Here is an 18427-nt window from a genome sequence, read left to right as displayed (position 1 = left end):
GCCAATTGGAAGTGTGTTCCTAGACAGAGAAATAATGGAAAATGGGATAAGGTACCTATATATATACATCAATTTTTGCAATAATAATTAAGAATTTCTTCTTAATATACAAGTTTTTAGATTGAAATACATATCTTATTTATTATTGATTAGAGGCGTTCAAATCTAAACCGATTCAAATTAAACCGCTTATCAAATCTAATTCAAAATGAAAATCGATTAAAACCGTACTAATTTGAATTTGATTGGATTCTATTTTTTGCAAACCTCCGGATTTGATCGGATTTCGGATCTACTTTTTATAACCGATCCAATCCAATCCAAACCGCACAATGTGCTATAATATTATTATTTTATTATTATATTTACAATTATATTATAATATATTCAATTTATTATATATTTTTATATTATTCATGTATTATTATTATTTAAAAATATTTTATGTTCAGAATGTGATTTATTTATTTATTTTAACATACCTATAATTTTATTTCTATTGTTATGTTATCGTTGGTTTTTTAAGATATTATTGAGACTTGTTATGTTATTGTTGGTTATTTAAAATTTGATGTTGAGACTTGTTATATATATTTAATTATTTTAATTTATAAAACAGTAAATCCAATCAAATCCAAACCGTTTGAAATCTGATGGATCGGATAGAATTTAAAAAAAAAAAAAATCCAATCCAAACCACACCACAAGTAAATACAGTATTCGGATCGTATGAGTTTTTGACTCAAAATCGATTCAAACTGCACCGCGAACATTCCTATTATTGACAACTTATATTTATTTTTTAAAAAATTTTATTTTTGTAGTTCTATTATCATACGGAGTCAGGAATTATGTGTAGATCTTTAAAAGAGGTTGAAAGATTTGAGAAAGAAGGTACTCGCCCAGGTCGCAAGCCAAAAAAAGTGAAAATGGAAAATGTTGAAACAACAGTAGTGAAAGTGAGTTTACAAAATTTTGATAAATATAAGATTATATTTTAATTCATTATTATTCAATGGTTTTAAAGGTTTATTGCTAAAATTTCAATTAGGAAATGGGTGTTACTGTGACTGAGGAAACTTCAACACCTAAGAAAAAAGAAGAAAAAGAAGAACCACAAACAAAAAGTGTTGAGGTTGAAAATGTTTTGGTAGATGCTCACCAAAACATAAATCAGTTCAACCCTAATGATCAACAATACTTTTCAGAAGGTAAGTTTTAATTCCAAGTATATATCTAATCTAATTATTTATAGTAAATGATAAAATATAGCTTTAGTTTATTGTTGCTATTACAGCATTCAATTGTTTGGATTGTAACTTTAATATTAAAAAGTGAATCTATTACAATACTTGTTCAATTTGCATGAAATCTTGGTTGGATTGTAATAACCTATGATGCACGAGACAGACACGGGACACGGGACACGATATGATACGGAATACGTCGACACGCAAATTTTAAAATCTTACATGACACGAGGACACGTATACATATAAAATATAAAGTATTTTTTAGATAAATCGTAATGATATTTTGATATTTTATTAATATTAAAATATAAATTAAAATTTTTAATGTCTTATTTTAATTATATCAAGTATTTAAAATATTTTTTGTTTTAATAAATAATAATATATACTATATCTAAATTTATTTTAAGAATATATGTTAAGAATAAGGCTGGATATGTTGGCACGTGATGGTATTTAGACGTGTCCGGATAATTTTTTTTTATTTTTTATTAGACACGCATGTCGAACGAGTGTCGATGAGTGTCGTATCCGAAATATGTCCGATACACGGACACAACAACTCAGCGAAGTGTCCGTGCTTCATAGGTAATAACAATTAGTTGAAATATATTATTGATCTTTTTTTTTCTCCCTATGTTATGTTATAGATTCTGAGAGAACTCCTTCTCCCCCATGGTCTCTGTCTCATGTGGTTAGTCCAAGGTAAGATCATATAGTTTTTGTGTTATAAAACTTGAATATATAATATCCATTATTATATGAATATGTTAAGTTCTAGCTAGATTGTGATGTATTATTTAATTTATTTTAAATATGTATTTTATATTGATGACTGATTTTAGTATATACTAAATATGACTGATATTATATTCATATAGTGCAAGTACTTATTATTTATTAATATTAAAATTCACACTGAATCAGGGAAGGGACTAGAGCTAATGCTTGGTGGAGGAAGCCAACATGAAAGGCATAACTTGAGAGAAGACAAAAAAATAAAATTAGGGAAAAACCTAACTCTATAATGGAAAACTTTAAGTTATGAATAAGGTGGCCATTGTCCCCTTCCTATGTATTAAGCTTTGCCCCTGCACTGAACATGGTTTTATGAGTTTTATTATCAAATTCTATTTAACTTAATTAAGGGGAGAATTTTGGACAATTTTTAACTCATTATAGGTTACATAAGCTTTCTCTTTGACTATAAACTATACTTTCCAACATTTCAATCTGATATATCGAATGATTCAAAGAGAATAGTGGAGTGTTTTGGAACTCACTGTTAGGGCGACAGCTTGGTTTTATATATATAGGTCGGGTCGGGTTTAATTAGATTTAAATTCGATTTTAAATAAACACCGGGTCTATTTTGATCTGTCTTGAAAACAACCCGAAATAAATTAGATCGATCCAATATAAAATTAGTATATATAAATTTGTAAATTTTATATACTAACTTCAAAAGTTACTTTTTTGTGAACTTACTTTTTTGAGTTTTTGGCTTATGAAAAGTAATAGTATTAATGTCTTATGTAATTTTCAAAATCAAATTGTAACTTTTTAAGAAGTTATTTAAGTGCTTATAAAAAAGTTAAAAAAAAAACGAGTTCTCTCATGATAAAAAGTTTTTCTATCACATTTTTTTTAAAAATAAACTCTTTTAGAATTAAAAAACTAAACACAAAATAACTTGTTTATAAGTTAATTTTAATATAAGCATTTATTGTTTAAACTATTTTTTTAAAAGAAGCTTAATTAAGTTGTTTATACCAAAATAAATTATTTTAAACCAAAAACAATATTGTATGATATAATATTAATTGAAGTATAAAAATATAATATGACATTACCAATTTCACTCAAAAATACATATTTTTTTTTATCATAAAAACCTCCGGACCAAGCGACCCGAAGCGTAACCAAAAAAACAAACCCAAAAATAGAACCGGGTAAAAATAATAAACCCGAATCCAGCAAAATATGTCTTGAATCCGGACCGGGTCTTGAACACCCCCTTTGAATATGGTGACTAATCCCAAGCATGGTCTAAGTGAACTTGAGTTTGGGCTGTTTGGCTCTCAATTTGAGTGGTTTTTTCTTTTTGCTTATGTTTTATGTACATGATTATGATTTCTTCCCTTATTTATTTAGGTTATTCCAAGGTACAATATATTGAAGGGAAAGAAAAATAATTACAAATATACATATATTTCAAGTAGCTATTTACCATAAAAGTTTCCTTAGCCAGCGTTGGTTTTATTATCATTTCCTTAATTCTTTTTACTTACAAGATTGCCTGTGTTATTTTGCAAAATTAGATCATATAAGACGTGAATCCAAACTCTGGTGAAAGGAGGAGAATGATTCAGTTGCTGCTGCATAAAAGTTGTCTCTATATATTTTGGAATGTTAACTATTCAGCTTAATGATACTGAATATAATGGATATTTTAACTTTGTTTTTTATGCATTCATCATATCCTGTAATAAATCTTCAAATAAATCAACATACAATGTAAAATAAGATCAGCAATAATATCTTGATCAATCAAAATTAAGCCATAAATATGTATATATATACTAAGGTTCAGCCAAATTCTTTTGTTTAGTGGCATATATAAAATAAGATATAGATAGACATAATTGGTACAGAAGAAATAAAAGCATTTCCAAAGCACAACATAGCCTATCTTATGATCTATTTATGATATGATATGATATGATATGATCATAACCAAACAAATGCTCCAAAATATGTTTTGGCTGCAATCAACATTATTGCTCATTCAAATCTTAGGAATTATTATCTGAAGAAATCCATCCCTGAAATTTCAGAAACAAAGAAAACAAGATTACAAATATCAGCTTCAATTCACATGTGTCTACTATTGATGAAGAATGTTAACATAGATTCAATCAAACACTAACACTTCTTTTGGAAGTTCAAATGTACTTATGTGATTGTGAGATATTGAGTCTTTATGAATCATGATTGTACTTAGTTTTCTAGCTGAATTGAAAATTTGATTTTAGAATACTATTAACTCTGTAATGAACTATGCATCAGTGGCTAGTTTCAAGAGTTATGAATCTTAAATAATCAACAAATAAGTTAAATAACACTTAAGGTTTCACTCACTGGAATTCAGCTGATATATGATCCTTGTTCACGCCGGAAGGGAGTGGCCAGACCGCCTCGCATGGTCCATATAGTATCTCGCGCTTGTGATACGAAGAAAACGAGGCATTCGGAGACCCTGCAATTGTCAAGTAGCTAGTAGAGCGTCTACCTTTTACAGATAACCTGCCACACAGTTCATATAGTTGGTCACAAACTTAACACAATTCATAACCAAGAATGTTAATTATTGTTAACATTTTGATTTTTCTACCTACCATTCTTTCTTTCACAATTTTTTATGAAACATATATCATAAGAAATGGTTTAAACACATACATTAACATAATTTGATTTGATCAATGTAGCCGATTCCATCTAGTCAGATAAGACTTACTTTTCGATGCATATGCATAAATTGGATCACATATGAGACTTCAATAGTGACTTGAGTAAAAAGATTATGCAACATTTGATTAAGCTTTATCCTTTCCTTCAGTTGAGAAGATTATAACAGAAATGGTTACTTACTTTTGATCATCAACCTCCACTCTTATGTCATTGATCCTAACACCTGGAACTTCAACTGTGATAACATATTTTCCTTTTGATTCCGCCACATCCATCCTCGGAGACCACTCAGTTCCTGCTAAGGAAAAGGTTTATAAATGTAACATGGTTCCATTTTAATAACTTTTGGGTTCAAATCTCTAACATACTAACCATTAATTTCAGAATGTAGTTGGTCTACTCGCGGTAGCGGTTTCCTTGGCCTAGAAAATGAAGGAGGTTCAAGTGTACTAAATTCACCACCCTGAACTGGAGCCAATGGTTGGACCACTGAACTTAAGTAATCCGATTCAGTTCTCGCTGGTCTAGCAAAACACGGCGCTCTTTGGGGTCTGGCAAAACAAGGTGTACTTTCGGGTCTAGCAAAACATGGTGCTCTTGTGTTAGCAGGACTCTGATCAGATGCAGAACCAAAAGTTTTAGGAGTTGGAGCACCCTGCAAAATTTTTCATATTAATTATGCTACTAAGTTTCTTCTTCTGAAAAAGAATCACATAGAAGGAGTATTTCAGGCAATAAGAAATTTGTTGTTATTACCTCTTCAGCTGAAATCTGCCTCATGAAATAACCATAAGATTCAGATGATTGGCGCGCGAAATACACCTTGTTATCGCATCGCCGGAGCACAGAGTTCAAACTACCACTGCAGTTCTGATGAAAAAGGGAATGAAAATGAATTAACAAAACAAGTTGCATACAAATACTAATGATGAAAAGGGTAAAGATTATTATATAAGACATCATACAAAAAATGCTAGAAAACAGAAGCACATGGAAATTCTGAATTAGCATCTTAATATAGAACTAATTAATTCCTTGCCCTTTATGAAACACAGAGATCTGATGTTAAATCCTTTTGTTTTATAAAGTTTAAAGTTGCTAGAACACTATGCTAAGCTTAGGAACTTTTCACATCTTGGATTTCAACAATTACTACTACCTATGAATGCAGATATGCAATGATAATGATGTCAGACTACAGAGTTACAAAGAATTTATGAAAAGCTAGATGCACAATTACATCAATTCATCCAATCTTAAAACCAAAAAGGGAAAACATTATCCAACCTAATATCAATTTATTATGATATGTGTGAATCTCACCAACTGATTTAAAGAATAAATTTTCCCTATCTCCCTTTAGAGAGAATCCAAAAATGAAACAAAAGAGAATTTACTTTACATAAGATACCCAAATCATATTCAGTTAGTTAGATTCTCTCATGATAAAACATGATCCTAAGATTCTAATCATATGACCTCAGTGAGGAACACAAGTTCACTACTCTTGCTCCCCACTTAGTATCAACTTGTCAAGCATGTCAATAAAAATCCATAATTTCAATTGATCAATTCAAACAATTTCTTCAATAAAAAAAATAATTGATAAATTAATTACCATAGGGAGAACATGAGTAGCTGAGATGTCATCAGTTGATGCAAAATGGGAAGCAATCAAGTTAACTCTGCGCCTCACCAATTCACTCTCCATGTTTTTTTTGCACTAAAATTCACTAAACCAAGATGAAGATGAATATGATGAAGTGTGTGACACTGTGTGGATCTGAAGATGAATAAGATTATAAGCAGTGAGAAGCCAATCATTGAGCACTGTGGAAGATTTTTTGGTTGAGCAAAGGAACATGTGGGGCCCACTGAATCTAAATATCTTTGAAACTTGAAGGTGTAAAGAGTTAAAGATGCCACATGGTCCTGACCCACTAACCTAAATTATCAACTTTAGTAGAATAGAATATTGCTGCTTCAAATTAGTCACATACTCACATGTCACCCCACTTGCTTCTATTGCCTCCATTTTTGTCTTTGATAGGGGCATTCTTGGGTGAACATTTTCTCCAAATTATCCAATGAATCAAAAATGAAAAATGAAATTTGAAAAGTATAATAGGAAAAATTGTCATGTACTCTTGATATTGATACTTGCACACTTTTTTTTAAAAAATATTTGTTATAATGTCTAAAATTATAGTGTTTAATTATCAAAAATAAGTTAGATAGTTAATATTTAATTAAAAAATATAAAAAATTATAGATTATAAAAACAATTCGGTAAAAATTCAATCCTAAATAATAAGCACTATAGAATTAACTTTAAAAAAATATGTTAAACTTTTACAGCTCCTTTTTTTTTTCTTGTAGATGTAGTGAAATTCTTTTATATATCTTTTAAATTATAAATAACTGTCTCTTATTAACAATTCTACAATTAAACAAATGAAATTACTAAATATATAAAAAGGGAATATTTGCATATTGCAAAATGTACAATTTAATTACAACATAATTTTTACAATATAATGTAACTAAAAATGCAAAGTAGAGTTATCTTGACATTGTTCAAAGCTGAAAGCATTAAGCTTTAGCTGCAAAATGCAAAAATCAGAATTCACAAATATGAACAATGAATTTGACGTTCATATGATTTGAGGTGCCGTCTTCAACAAACAATAACGACATTCAATCCAATTCCATCTCAAAGACCGATTTTTTCCGCACACAAAAAAGCTTGATCTCACCGACCCAGATTGGATCTCTCTCTCTCTCTCTCTTCCTTAGGTCAGTTTCATTCTTTGTTCCCCGCCAAATGTTCATTTCAATAACTAATTCATCGTGGGTCTTTCTTATTGTTATGGAATTGGGATGGATGATGATTTCTATATACAAACAAAAGATATATTAATAAAAAAAAAATAGTTTTTGATCCCAAAGTTTGCATTTTTATCATATTGGTCGCGTGCGAGCTAGCTTTAGCTCGAATGGGTCCTTGTATCTTTGTTTTCAAGACGAATACATAATGGTCCCAATGATGAAGAAAATAACCACCATAATTTGTATTTAGCTTCTCTTTCTCTCTGACACACACATTCCGTATTTTGTTATTGTTATTTTCATTGCATTGTCTAACATTGCATAGTTAGCATAAACTAATTTCAATAAAAAATTTGAAGAATTGGTATTTCCTAGTAGTTTCTAAACAATCAATGTTTATTGCTTCATTTAGATGAATAGGGAAGATGTACCTGTCTTCTATGAACATTCAGCTTAATCTAACTGCAAAATGGTGGTGGCTATCAAGGAGCAATTGTTTCTTTTGGTTTTTAAAAATATCTTGCCTTATTGTTCTAAGATGTAATGACAATCAATGTTTGATTTGTTTATTCTTTGATCACTGATCAATGATTTTAAGTCCATCATGCAGGCGTAATTTGATGAATTTGATTATGAAACCAGGTCCTGTGCTAGAAAGGCAGCTTGTGCCCTGGCTTTGTTATGCACCCAAGTGAGGTTAAGTAGTTGGTTTTGGTCAAAGAGTATGCTGGATTTGTTGTGGAGTATATAAATGGCAATAATTCGACATACAGAAGGAAATGGTACAGAGTGAATTGGATTCTGACAAGGGCAACTTTGCTAGGATCACTGGTGGCAACAGTGGAAGAGTAGGTTCTGTCTTTGGTAGAGAGCCTTCATTTTCACGCTGGTGTGATGCGGACGAAGAAGTCCATTTCAATAGGGAATTAGGAAATGCAAGGAGTGATCTTGTGGACGAAGACCCTGGTTTTGAATTATTATTTCATCAGGAGCTACAAAGAGGACCTTTAGAAAGGGAGAGACTGTTTCACCTAAAGTTTCAGCATAGCATTTTGTATGGTGCTAGTAACATGGATGAAGATTCAATTCATCGGAGAGTAAATGGATCTGAGAAGCATGTCCCTTTTGATATTGAGAACAGGCCTACAGGGGGACTGACTCATGTTGACTCCTCCATGTCCTTGGAAGATCATGGATCTTTGGCGAAAAGCTCCCGCAATCCTATTTCTGTGGGATATATTTTAAAGACCATTTTTTTCATTCTTATTTGGTACACATTCAGTCTATGTTTGACCCTGTAAGTTTCTTCTTGATACAAGTGGTCATCACATGCATAGATACACTATGTAAGGTTATTTACAATTCGCATTTTCTTGTTTTTCTACTAATTTGAACAGGTACAATAAAACTCTATTAGGAGCTGATATGGGGAAGTTCCCGGCTCCTTATATGATGAATACTTTCCACTTCATAATGCAAGGTGTCCTATCAAAGATTATTACCTGGTGCTGGTCTCATAAATTTCAAACTGGTGTTGTCATGTCTTGGAGGGATTACTTTTTGAAAGGTAGCCTTTGAACTCAGCTCACTTGGTTATGCTGACTGGGTATTCCATATTAAAACTTCTAGGTACATTTTTTGTTTTTGGTCATTAAGTTTGTGTTATTGACTGTTATAGTTCATTGCTCTTTGTGGTAGTTGTTATTCTGACTTGGAAAATACTAACAAAAATGTATAGTTACAACACTACTTGGGATATTTGAAGGCATGTCACTTTTCTGTTATAGTTAGCCCCCCCCCCCCCCCCCCCCAAAATCCTTCCCCCTTCCTTCTTTTCCTTTTTTTTTTTAATTTAAAAAATCTTGTGTCATTTCTTTACAGTGAAGCTGTTTTTCATGCAAAAATCTCATCACTCGTTATATTAACTTTTCTATCAACTAATGCCACAGATGGACTTTGCCTTTCACAGTTGTGCCGACTGCTCTTGGAACAGCATTGGATGTTAACCTGAGCAATGCATCTTTAATTTCCATCTCTGTCACGTTTGCTACAATGGTAGGTGATATTTCTGTTCTTCTCATGTAACCTGAGGGAAATATTTGTTTAAATTCTTTTGTAATGTCACGTCTCATTTCACTACATCGCCCACTATTTTGTAGAAGATACTATCCTTCTTCCCTAACTTCATTGTCCTTTCCTCTTGCAGTGTAAATCTGGGGCTCCAATTTTTCTCCTTCTGTTTGCTTTTGCATTTCGGTAATTTTCTCTTTTCCTCATATGTCATCTGTGTGCGTATTCAAGTATAAACAAGTCAAAATTGTTTCAATTCATGTTTTTGCCATTGAATTGTCAAATATTTGTTGGAAGGTTGGAGGCACCAAGCTATAAACTATCTGGCATCATCGTAGTCATCTCTGTCGGCATATTACTAACAGGCATGTTCAGTCTAAGAGCTTCTCGTTTTAATTTGCATTTATTTGCACTTTCAAAATCAGAACATCTGACCCAATATAGCTCCCAACAGGCATTAACAAAGATTAACTGAATATGGATGCTAATTATTAACAGTTCTATGGTTCCATCATATTGTTCCATGTTGAATATGCGATTTCTTGAAACATTGTGATTTTTTAAGTGAAATAGCTTCTGGAGAGGAGTTGATCTTACATTGTTAACTTACTTAATTTGCTTTTCCATGATATTTTGGAATGTTTATCAGAATTTAGAATGGCCCCTATGTCTTTGTGTGCTCTTGGAAGTTCCTAGTCCATTCTGAATTTTGGTTTTTCCAGTTAATACCTCAACATTGTTTAGTAAACTATTGAACAGTGAACCAGTTAAAGATTTCAACTAATATTGGGTTTTGATTCTTTTTCACCGTCATGGTGAATGTTTCTCAGTTCTATGTAGTATCACGATTACAAGTTCTCTTGATTTTAAATTTTCAATTGAAGCTTGCCCAGCGAACTTTTCAAGCATTAGGAAAACATACCACATTGAGAATTCACACACGTACCCATCTTATTTCTGTGCACTGCAGTTGCAAAAGAGACAGAATTTCAGTTATGGGGGTTTATACTTGTTATGCTTGCTGCTGTTATGTCAGGGTTCCGCTGGTGTATGACCCAGATCCTTTTGCAGGTATGATATTTGCATTTTTTTTTTCTTTTGCTTAAAAAGTCTGTATGTATAAAATACAAGTGAGCACTTGCAGAACCACATTAAAGTTTCATTATTTTTCTTTGTTCCCTTAGTAACTAGTATTCTTACCTTGTTTTGTTGCCGCGGAACCTAATTTTCATTCTTGTTGTGCATGTTGACTCAAAAACCAAATTGAAGAAAGAAACCTATGGTAAGTTCCCTGTATAACTCCACATGAATCATTAGGCACATCTTCATTCATAATAGATTTGTTACAATATATTTGATAAACTTTATTGGTTAAAATAATCTTTTGCTTATTTATTTCTTGTTGGTTTCAGTCAATCAACCCATAAATTTAATATAACTTAGTGCCTTTTTTTTGTTCCTGTATAAGCTGATAGCAGAATCTTTGTGCCTTTACTGAAAATGCAGATGTACTTTAAAAAAAAGGGTAGATGCGTACTTTATACCTAAGATGTCATAAATATTCTTAAGCATGAGAGATCATATGATTGTTAGAAAACTAAAGCAGATGTTTAAGAGATCATTGTACACCATTTGTAGTTGTAGACAGCAATAACTTAGTTTACATAGACCACTACTCTCTCCATTATTTATTCATTTCATATGTTGAACTAAATCCTCCATACTCCATAGTATATGTAGGAGATGAAGGCAAATATATATAGACCTTAATGAACAGGCTTAAAATCTCAACCGGGATTGATATCTAGGAGATAGGTAATGGCAAGGATAGTTTCATGAAATAAATCAAAAGATATTTTCGATGTTAGAATCTTAGATGTAAGTAGTGTCCTTTATCCCTTACTTCACTAATACAAATTTATAAGTTCTATTATAGTCTAGCAAAGCCTTTATGTGCATTTTCAAATGTTTCAGGTCTAAAAGATCCACTTACGCTTATGAGCTATGTAGCACCAGTAATGGCAGTGGCAACTGCACTTCTCTCTCTTGCATTAGATCCATGGCATGAACTCCATAACAACAAATACTTTGATGATTCAAGGCATATTACTCAAAGTTTCTTCCTGATGATTTTAGGGGGCATTCTTGCCTTTTTCATGGTAATGGTATTCCCTTCAAGATTCATTTGTGCTCTGATCTAACACAACTAGCTTCTTATTGACTTTTTTGAGATACGCTTTGTTAGAAATAAGGAGAATATCTTGTAATGTCTCTATCATATTTCAGCATATCAAATCATATCTCCTAGGATTACCTGAGATATCTACTTATTTCATGATCATTTCCTTTATCCTTACTTAACTAGGATTAGGATTTCACTTCGTTATAAACAGAGATAGTATTCCTCTCTCGTAAACACATCATGTTCTATCAGAATAATACGTCCATATTGTTTAATAATCTTTCTTCTTCTCTTTTCTTTCTCTTCTGCTTAAAACTTACAGTCTCAACAGGCAACTATATGATATTTTTTCTTGTTCCAGGTGTTAACCGAATATTTTTTGGTCTCAGTAACCAGTGCAGTCACAGTCACAATAGCAGGGGTAGTCAAGGAGGCCGTCACCATATTGGTATGAACTACGTTTCGATATTGTTCTTATCTTTTGGTATGAATATCCAGTGGTCCCTCTTAATCTTGTATGTTTATTACCAGATCCTTTCGGTATCATTCTGTCAAGATTACATTGCTTCAGTATATGAATTAATTTAGTACTATATTTTTGATAACTGTTGCATGTTATGTTCGAATAGGATAGAGGTTTCTTAGTGTTGTGGTTGCTGATTGTAGATTTACTTGCACTTTCTGATTATATGTTGTTTATCTGTAGGTTGCGGTATTGTACTTTCATGATAAATTTACATGGGTGAAAGGACTCGGTCTCTGCACTATTCTGTTTGGTGTCAGTTTATTCAACTGGTACAAGTAAGTCATCAGCAAACTTGTCTTCCAAAATTCTTTTTCCTTTAATTTTATTATGCTTATTTGTATGTTTTTTCGATCTATTTTTCTATTTTAGATATCTGAAGCTTCAGAAGGGCCATTTTGGTGAAGGCGAGGTGGCAGTGCTTCACACAACAGATTCTGCTGGCAAATATGTTATTCTTGAGGAGATGGATGAGCAGGATATCTGAAACCTTCATAGCAACATCTTCAAAGTAAGTCCCTCAGTTGGATTGTTGTTAAGTAATGCATGAAGCTACAATAACTTATTTATCTACAGATATATATAAATTGACTTTCCCTTTTTAATCATAAGATCATTAGTGCTTGTCTTGGTCATCTCAGGGCTTGAATGTTGATGTTATCAACTACTACTGCTAATATGGCACTCATTAATACTTTCTGTCAATGGAGAAATGTACCACTTTTATTGTGCACCTTTCTTGTACACCTTTCGTTTATGATATAAAAGACGAATTTTTTATCAATCACTTTTAATAGGTATATAAGAGAAGTGTATACTAAGTAGTGCATATAAGATCTCTCAATTGCTATATTTGTGTAGCTCCTACGACTCGCCTGCTGACCGACTTCATGTCATGTTTTCAGCAGTTACCTCTTGATGCTTCCATTGGATTTGTGATGTGAAGGTGCTTTCCAAGTTTGTCAGACCGGAGGAAACAAATCGCCCGGCAATGATCAACATTTAAGCCCAATCATTCATCACTTCCATTTTAAAATTTTGTGATTGAATATCTTGTATTCTGTTAGTGTTTCATCGGTAGAACAAATTTTGGTATTCTTGACTTGAGTTGTCAAGATATATTTTGTAGATTAAGGCAGCAGGGTGTAGTAGATCAAAGGTTTATTTTTGTTTTAATGTATCGAGTTACATGTTACTATTTTTTGTTCTTATGTAATAAATGTAACTCTTTGATTTTGTTTATTCTTGCCTGATGATTCATCTAATTCTGAGTCATGTTCAATCTTATAAAAGGGGAAGTATAGATTCTGAAAATAACTGAGTGGCATCAACGCTTCTCTAAGTCGTCCTGTTCCATACTACATGATATATACAAATTGGCGTGAAGATTTATCTTAATCAGCTCATGAAATTCAATAAACTATGCATGAAAAAGTGTAGTTTGGACACCAAATAAACCTTATAAATTTGAGTAAGAAATTCTTCTATATCTTAACATAATGAAGCAGAAGAAAAGAAATTCATAATCATAACCTTTTTCTTCATATGTGCAACTGATATAAGAATAATCGAATGTATATACATGTAAGCAGAAGAACAACACCTCAACCTTATGAACATTGAACCATTACGTTCTAAAATTGAGTTGTTCATTAATTGCACATATAACATTGTAGTTTGGAGCTTATAATCACCATCTCCCCACAATTTTCTTACTACCGGAAAGTAAAAAGATGACGCATTCAATCTTATAAGAGGGAAGATTATCGTCATGATTGATCTCATATGGATAAAACTGATAAACTACAAACAGATACATAAGAACAAACAATGTTATTCAACCAACTTAACACAGAAGCACTTGGTTATTATTCTCATCAAACTCATTGTGCTATTTTACAAATGTCTTCGTATTCCACAGCTTTGAGTACCCTGCCATCATAGGCACCTTTCTCTATCTGCACCTTTGCGCAAAAATGATCCGTATCCACTCCCAAAAGTTTCGCAGTTGATCCACGATATGCACCATTGACAATTTTTACACGGCCCCCAACTTGTGGAATCACAGTTTCAAGCTCTTCCTGATCGACTCTCAGCACATGCTTGCTTTCAAGCATTTCAATTTCCCCAACATATTTGTCAATCACCTTTCTCACCACACCCTTTTGCTTGTAGTACCCCTTCTCTGCCAAGGCCTTGCTCATAACCTTAACAATGATTCCCTCATGCAACCAATAGTCCTTCCTGTTGATTTTCTCCTTTTTCTTCTCCTCTTCCCTAATCAATTCTTCCAAGGTTGACTTTCCTCCACCACCACTCTCTTTTCTCTTCAAACTATTTCCTGGATTCCTTTCCTTGTATTTATCTTCCTCATCCTCATCAAACACAGCCTTCTTCGATGACTCGTGTTTCTCTTTGATCACAGGCTTAGCCGATGCCCCAAGAGAAAATCCTATCTTAACTCCATCTTCCACATTTAGTTCCCTCGGAGCCTCGACCCTTGAAGCCTGATCAGCCTCAGTGGTATCTGACCGTTGCATCAATTGCTCAGCTTTTTCGATCTGTTTCATAATCTCCTTCTCTTGCTTCTCTTCCTCCACCATATCTGCCTTGATCCTCTTATTCTTCAACCTCTCCTTGAAAAGGGTCTCAGAATCTCTATCTATATACGTAATGAACCAACCCTTAGGTGTTTCCTCGACCTTACACTTCCCCGTTCGACCCAAGTACTTGACAAACTCTGTAAGAGTTGCCCACTGAGTGGAGTTCATATGAACATGATGCCTGTCATTGATGTACTCATTATAAACCACGGTGGCAGCAATGCGGCTGAACCGATGGCTGCGCTTCATGTGCTCAAGGAAAGATGTCTCAAACTCCTCGGAATAACCCTCGACTATCCGATGTGGGTTTTGGCCAAAAATCTGCATCTGGCGCTGGTGGCTTTCACTCATGCAGTGGCATTTGAAGCCATTCTCGTCTCGGCATTGCTTCTGGCACATCTGGCAGTACCACCTAAGCTTCTGCAGCCCTTTTGCCTTGATTCGATTGGCGATCGCTTTCGGTGTAAGAAATTCGTTTTTCCCCATGGATTATCCGGTTCAGATGTTTCAGACAAAAAAAAAAAAAAACACTAAAAACAAACAAAAGAAACCCTAATTCAGTGGTTGTCTTCAGATTACAAACATAACAGAGATATTGAATAATTCAGGAATTAGAGTCACATTATAACGGTTGCATACAAAGAAATATGAAATCTCTAATCCATAGGAATCATAGGGAATCAGAGATATATAAGATTGAGAGAGAGAGAGATTCTAAGAACGAACCTGAAAAGGGGGCTTCGAGATGACTTTGATGGCGGTGGCTAGGGGGGCCGAGGAATTGGTTGTGGTGGCGATTGGTGGCGGAGCTCGCGACGGAAAGGGCGGAGGCTGGAAGCTAGATTGGCTACGCGGTCTCTGGATCGTTGCTTTTCGTCGTTGATGTTGTGGGTCTGGGCCACTGGGCCTGTTTGATATAAACAACAAGGAACACTATTAATCCTTAAAAAATAGGTTATTTTTTAAATTCATGGCTAAAAGATTTTTTTAATTAAATTAATTTTTCAAAAGATTACGAATTAATTGACTCTATTAATAATTTTAAAACAATAATTGATAACGTAAAATATTAACTGATAATATACATGATATTTAAAAATTTATCAATTTAATATGTCTAATTAATTCTATTAATATGTCTAATTGAATGCTCATTATTGACTAAATATATTTTTAAAAATTTATCAATTTAATTGTTAGGTCATAATATAGTTTATGTAATTGGAAGAAAATAGACTAAATTAATAAATTTTTATGAATATATTTAGTCAATATCTAATTAAACATGTCAAGTATTATGTATATTATCAATTAACATCTTATATAAAAAATTATTAATGAAACTTTTGAAAGATAAATATGACTAATTTATAATCTTTAAAGGACTAATTTAATTAAAAAAAAATTTTAAAAAAAATTTAAAAAATATCTCATATTTTAGAACTAATTTGATTATTAATCTTATTTATAAATGTGAATAATAAAATAAAAAATAAAATAAAATTAAAATTATAAATTACATTATTAATTAATTATTTTTAATTTCTAAAAGAGGTGCAGCCATAAGAGTGTATCTAAGATATGAATGAAAAAACACCGAACGTCTGAAAATTTTGCATGAAGATGACAAATGCAATTCACAAATTCAATACAAACAAAAAATCACCGCAAAAAAGAGAAAGAGAGAGACAAGCAGAACAAAACATAACAGTGCCAATTTCCAAGCCGAATTCAAATTCTCGAGCTAAAACAAAAGCTAACATATCAAGATGATCAAAAGAAACAAAAGGAAAAGCTGAAAAACCTCGAAACCCCACGATTCTTTTATAAAAAATTCGATTATTTGATGCTACCCCAGATGATGAAACCGTGAGAAATAGACATTGAAACGACGAAGAAGAAGAAAAGACTCGAACTTTGGAATGCCCATAATGCAAAAAACAACACAATGGAGAAAGAGTGAAGAAGCAAGCACCTGGTTCAACTCAGCTCGCTGACTGTGACTCGTTTGACTCGGCGCGTTTTAAGATAGAAAACAGAAACCCCTCACTGAGTCGGTGTCTATCTCTGACTCGCTCAGTGATGAAGGGAATTTGAAAGTGGAAAGTCAGGTGCACTCCATTTCACGTGAAGTTGATAACTAAGAGCCTTTAGATTATTGGACTGATTTAAATTTTCATTTAACGATTCTCAACTATTAATTTCACCGAATTTGAAAGATAAATAGTACTCGCTCAGTGTTGTTTTGAATTTTATTTTATTTTTTGTTCTCATCTTAAAGATTTATCTTATCATATTGTGACACGTAATTGATTTTTATTTTTTTTGCGAGATTTCATGGCAGTTCTGACTTTTTCCTTTCCTCCTTCCTCCGCCACCTTCACCCTAATCCTCGTAACGCTGCACAGCATGGATCTAAAAGACTACGTCTACAGCAAATAAGATGTTTATTCTTAATACAAATAAGATGTTTATTCTGTACAAATGAAATGTTAAGGGAATGTGAGGAAGGCTAAAAGGGAGATGATAGTTAAAATTTCCAATGATAGGGTTAAAAGAGTTTTTTTTTTACTTGAGTTAGGGGTGATTTTTTTTATAATTTTCAGTAGGCTAAAATAATTAGTCAATTGTTCACGTTGTTCAGATTTTTCATTATCTACCTAACAGAATTGAAACAACAATCATATATAATTTTAATTTTAATTTTAATTTTATTATTTATTATTTATTTATTTTTCTGCACACTTGAATCATCATATAAAAATGAGTATTTTCTATATATAAAAAATTAGTTGAATTAATTAACTGTATAAAATATTTTAGATAATAATATGGTGAAAATTCAAATGCAGTTAACTTTACGTGAAGTTGATAGCTGAAGACGGTTAAATGATTTGATTAAATTTTCATCTAACGGCTCTCAATTATCAACTTCACGAAAAATTGACTCTATCTGAATTTCTACCTAATAATATACATAAAATTCTAAATTCTAATTTTCTTAATACTAATTGACAACATAAAAGGTGGTACCGTGGTAACATTCTAATCAAACTTCCCTATCAAGTCAATTCGTGTTTGCAAATGTGTTTGCAAGATGTTGGAGACAGTGATTTCTGATCCTTGCTTTTACCAAATTGCATCTTAAGTTCAAACGCATTGGCAATTTGGCATGAAACAACCAATTTTACAAACCTCTTAAACTCAAAAGTATGATTAAGAAAGGTTCGACAATTATGATTTGAATTCTTTTATGCTATCGGATAACGGGGAGGACAAGAAGATTCATCTTTAAGTGATGCGATTATGTGACTACACTAATCATCTCAAATTCATATCAATGTTTTCCAGCTATAAGTTGTATTATTTTTAATAGTCAACTATTGATTACATTTTTTACTTATTTTTTGAGAGGATGGAAAATACTGGTAAATTAAGAGTTTTGTACAAGGGTGCAAATTATACCAAAAAGATCATTATAAAAATCCAACTTATG

General features: G+C 32.3%; 3 protein-coding genes across 6 annotated transcripts; 1 reads left to right on the top strand and 2 right to left on the bottom strand.

Annotated features, from left to right (window-relative positions):
* Positions 1 to 3795: 3795 nt before the first annotated feature.
* Positions 3796 to 6690, bottom strand: LOC112764856 (uncharacterized). 2 transcript variants are annotated; one of them, XM_025810659.3, is made up of 6 exons: positions 6343 to 6690; positions 5481 to 5594; positions 5097 to 5379; positions 4905 to 5022; positions 4395 to 4559; positions 3796 to 4078 (listed from the first exon to the last, which is right to left on the bottom strand). In XM_025810659.3, exons 1-6 carry the CDS (start codon positions 6433 to 6435, stop codon positions 4042 to 4044), a joined length of 810 nt encoding a protein of 269 aa, XP_025666444.1. In that variant the 5' UTR covers positions 6436 to 6690; the 3' UTR covers positions 3796 to 4041. The 2 variants fall into 2 exon arrangements, with proteins under 2 accessions (XP_025666444.1, XP_025666445.1); XM_025810660.3 differs by having other exon boundaries at positions 4905 to 5019.
* Positions 6691 to 7288: 598 nt separating this feature from the next.
* Positions 7289 to 13570, top strand: LOC112766001 (probable sugar phosphate/phosphate translocator At1g06470). Of its 3 annotated transcripts, none has more exons than XM_025811854.2 (13): positions 7289 to 7520; positions 8196 to 8850; positions 8951 to 9120; positions 9523 to 9608; positions 9760 to 9809; positions 9921 to 9988; positions 10594 to 10694; positions 10893 to 10905; positions 11598 to 11782; positions 12167 to 12253; positions 12512 to 12606; positions 12701 to 12839; positions 13237 to 13570. In XM_025811854.2, the coding sequence occupies exons 2-12, from the start codon at positions 8333 to 8335 to the stop codon at positions 12813 to 12815; spliced, it is 1488 nt and encodes a 495-aa protein (XP_025667639.1). In that variant the 5' UTR covers positions 7289 to 7520; positions 8196 to 8332; the 3' UTR covers positions 12816 to 12839; positions 13237 to 13570. The 3 variants fall into 3 exon arrangements, with proteins under 3 accessions (XP_025667639.1, XP_025667638.1, XP_025667640.1); XM_025811853.2 differs by having other exon boundaries at positions 8164 to 8850; XM_025811855.3 differs by having other exon boundaries at positions 8164 to 8850; positions 13234 to 13570.
* A 277-nt stretch (positions 13571 to 13847) lies between these two features.
* On the bottom strand, positions 13848 to 17123 carry LOC112764234 (KIN17-like protein). The gene is made up of 3 exons (XM_025809785.3): positions 16907 to 17123; positions 15658 to 15838; positions 13848 to 15461 (listed from the first exon to the last, which is right to left on the bottom strand). The coding sequence occupies exon 3, from the start codon at positions 15415 to 15417 to the stop codon at positions 14212 to 14214; it is 1206 nt and encodes a 401-aa protein (XP_025665570.1). The 5' UTR covers positions 15418 to 15461; positions 15658 to 15838; positions 16907 to 17123; the 3' UTR covers positions 13848 to 14211.
* Between the last annotated feature and the right edge of the window lie 1304 nt (positions 17124 to 18427).

The sequence above is a fragment of the Arachis hypogaea genome, chromosome 17 (assembly GCF_003086295.3).
Source record: "Arachis hypogaea cultivar Tifrunner chromosome 17, arahy.Tifrunner.gnm2.J5K5, whole genome shotgun sequence".
Classification (NCBI taxonomy): Eukaryota; Viridiplantae; Streptophyta; class Magnoliopsida; order Fabales; family Fabaceae; genus Arachis; species Arachis hypogaea.
This window is presented reverse-complemented; position numbering and strand designations above follow the sequence as displayed.

Coding starts and splice junctions, on each gene's coding strand:
- LOC112766001 (XM_025811854.2), top strand. CDS start 8,333: ATGGTACAGAGTGAATTGGATTCTGACAAGGGCAACTTTGCTAGGATC. Junction 8,851..8,950: donor TTCAGTCTATGTTTGACCCT/GTAAGTTTCTTC, acceptor TAATTTGAACAG/GTACAATAAAACTCTATTAG. Junction 9,989..10,593: donor TGTCGGCATATTACTAACAG/GCATGTTCAGTC, acceptor TGTGCACTGCAG/TTGCAAAAGAGACAGAATTT.
- LOC112764856 (XM_025810659.3), bottom strand. CDS start 6,435: ATGGAGAGTGAATTGGTGAGGCGCAGAGTTAACTTGATTGCTTCCCAT. Junction 5,023..5,096: donor ACTACATTCTGAAATTAATG/GTTAGTATGTTA, acceptor CCTTTTCCTTAG/CAGGAACTGAGTGGTCTCCG. Junction 4,560..4,904: donor GTGGAGGTTGATGATCAAAA/GTAAGTAACCAT, acceptor ACTGTGTGGCAG/GTTATCTGTAAAAGGTAGAC.
- LOC112764234 (XM_025809785.3), bottom strand. CDS start 15,417: ATGGGGAAAAACGAATTTCTTACACCGAAAGCGATCGCCAATCGAATC.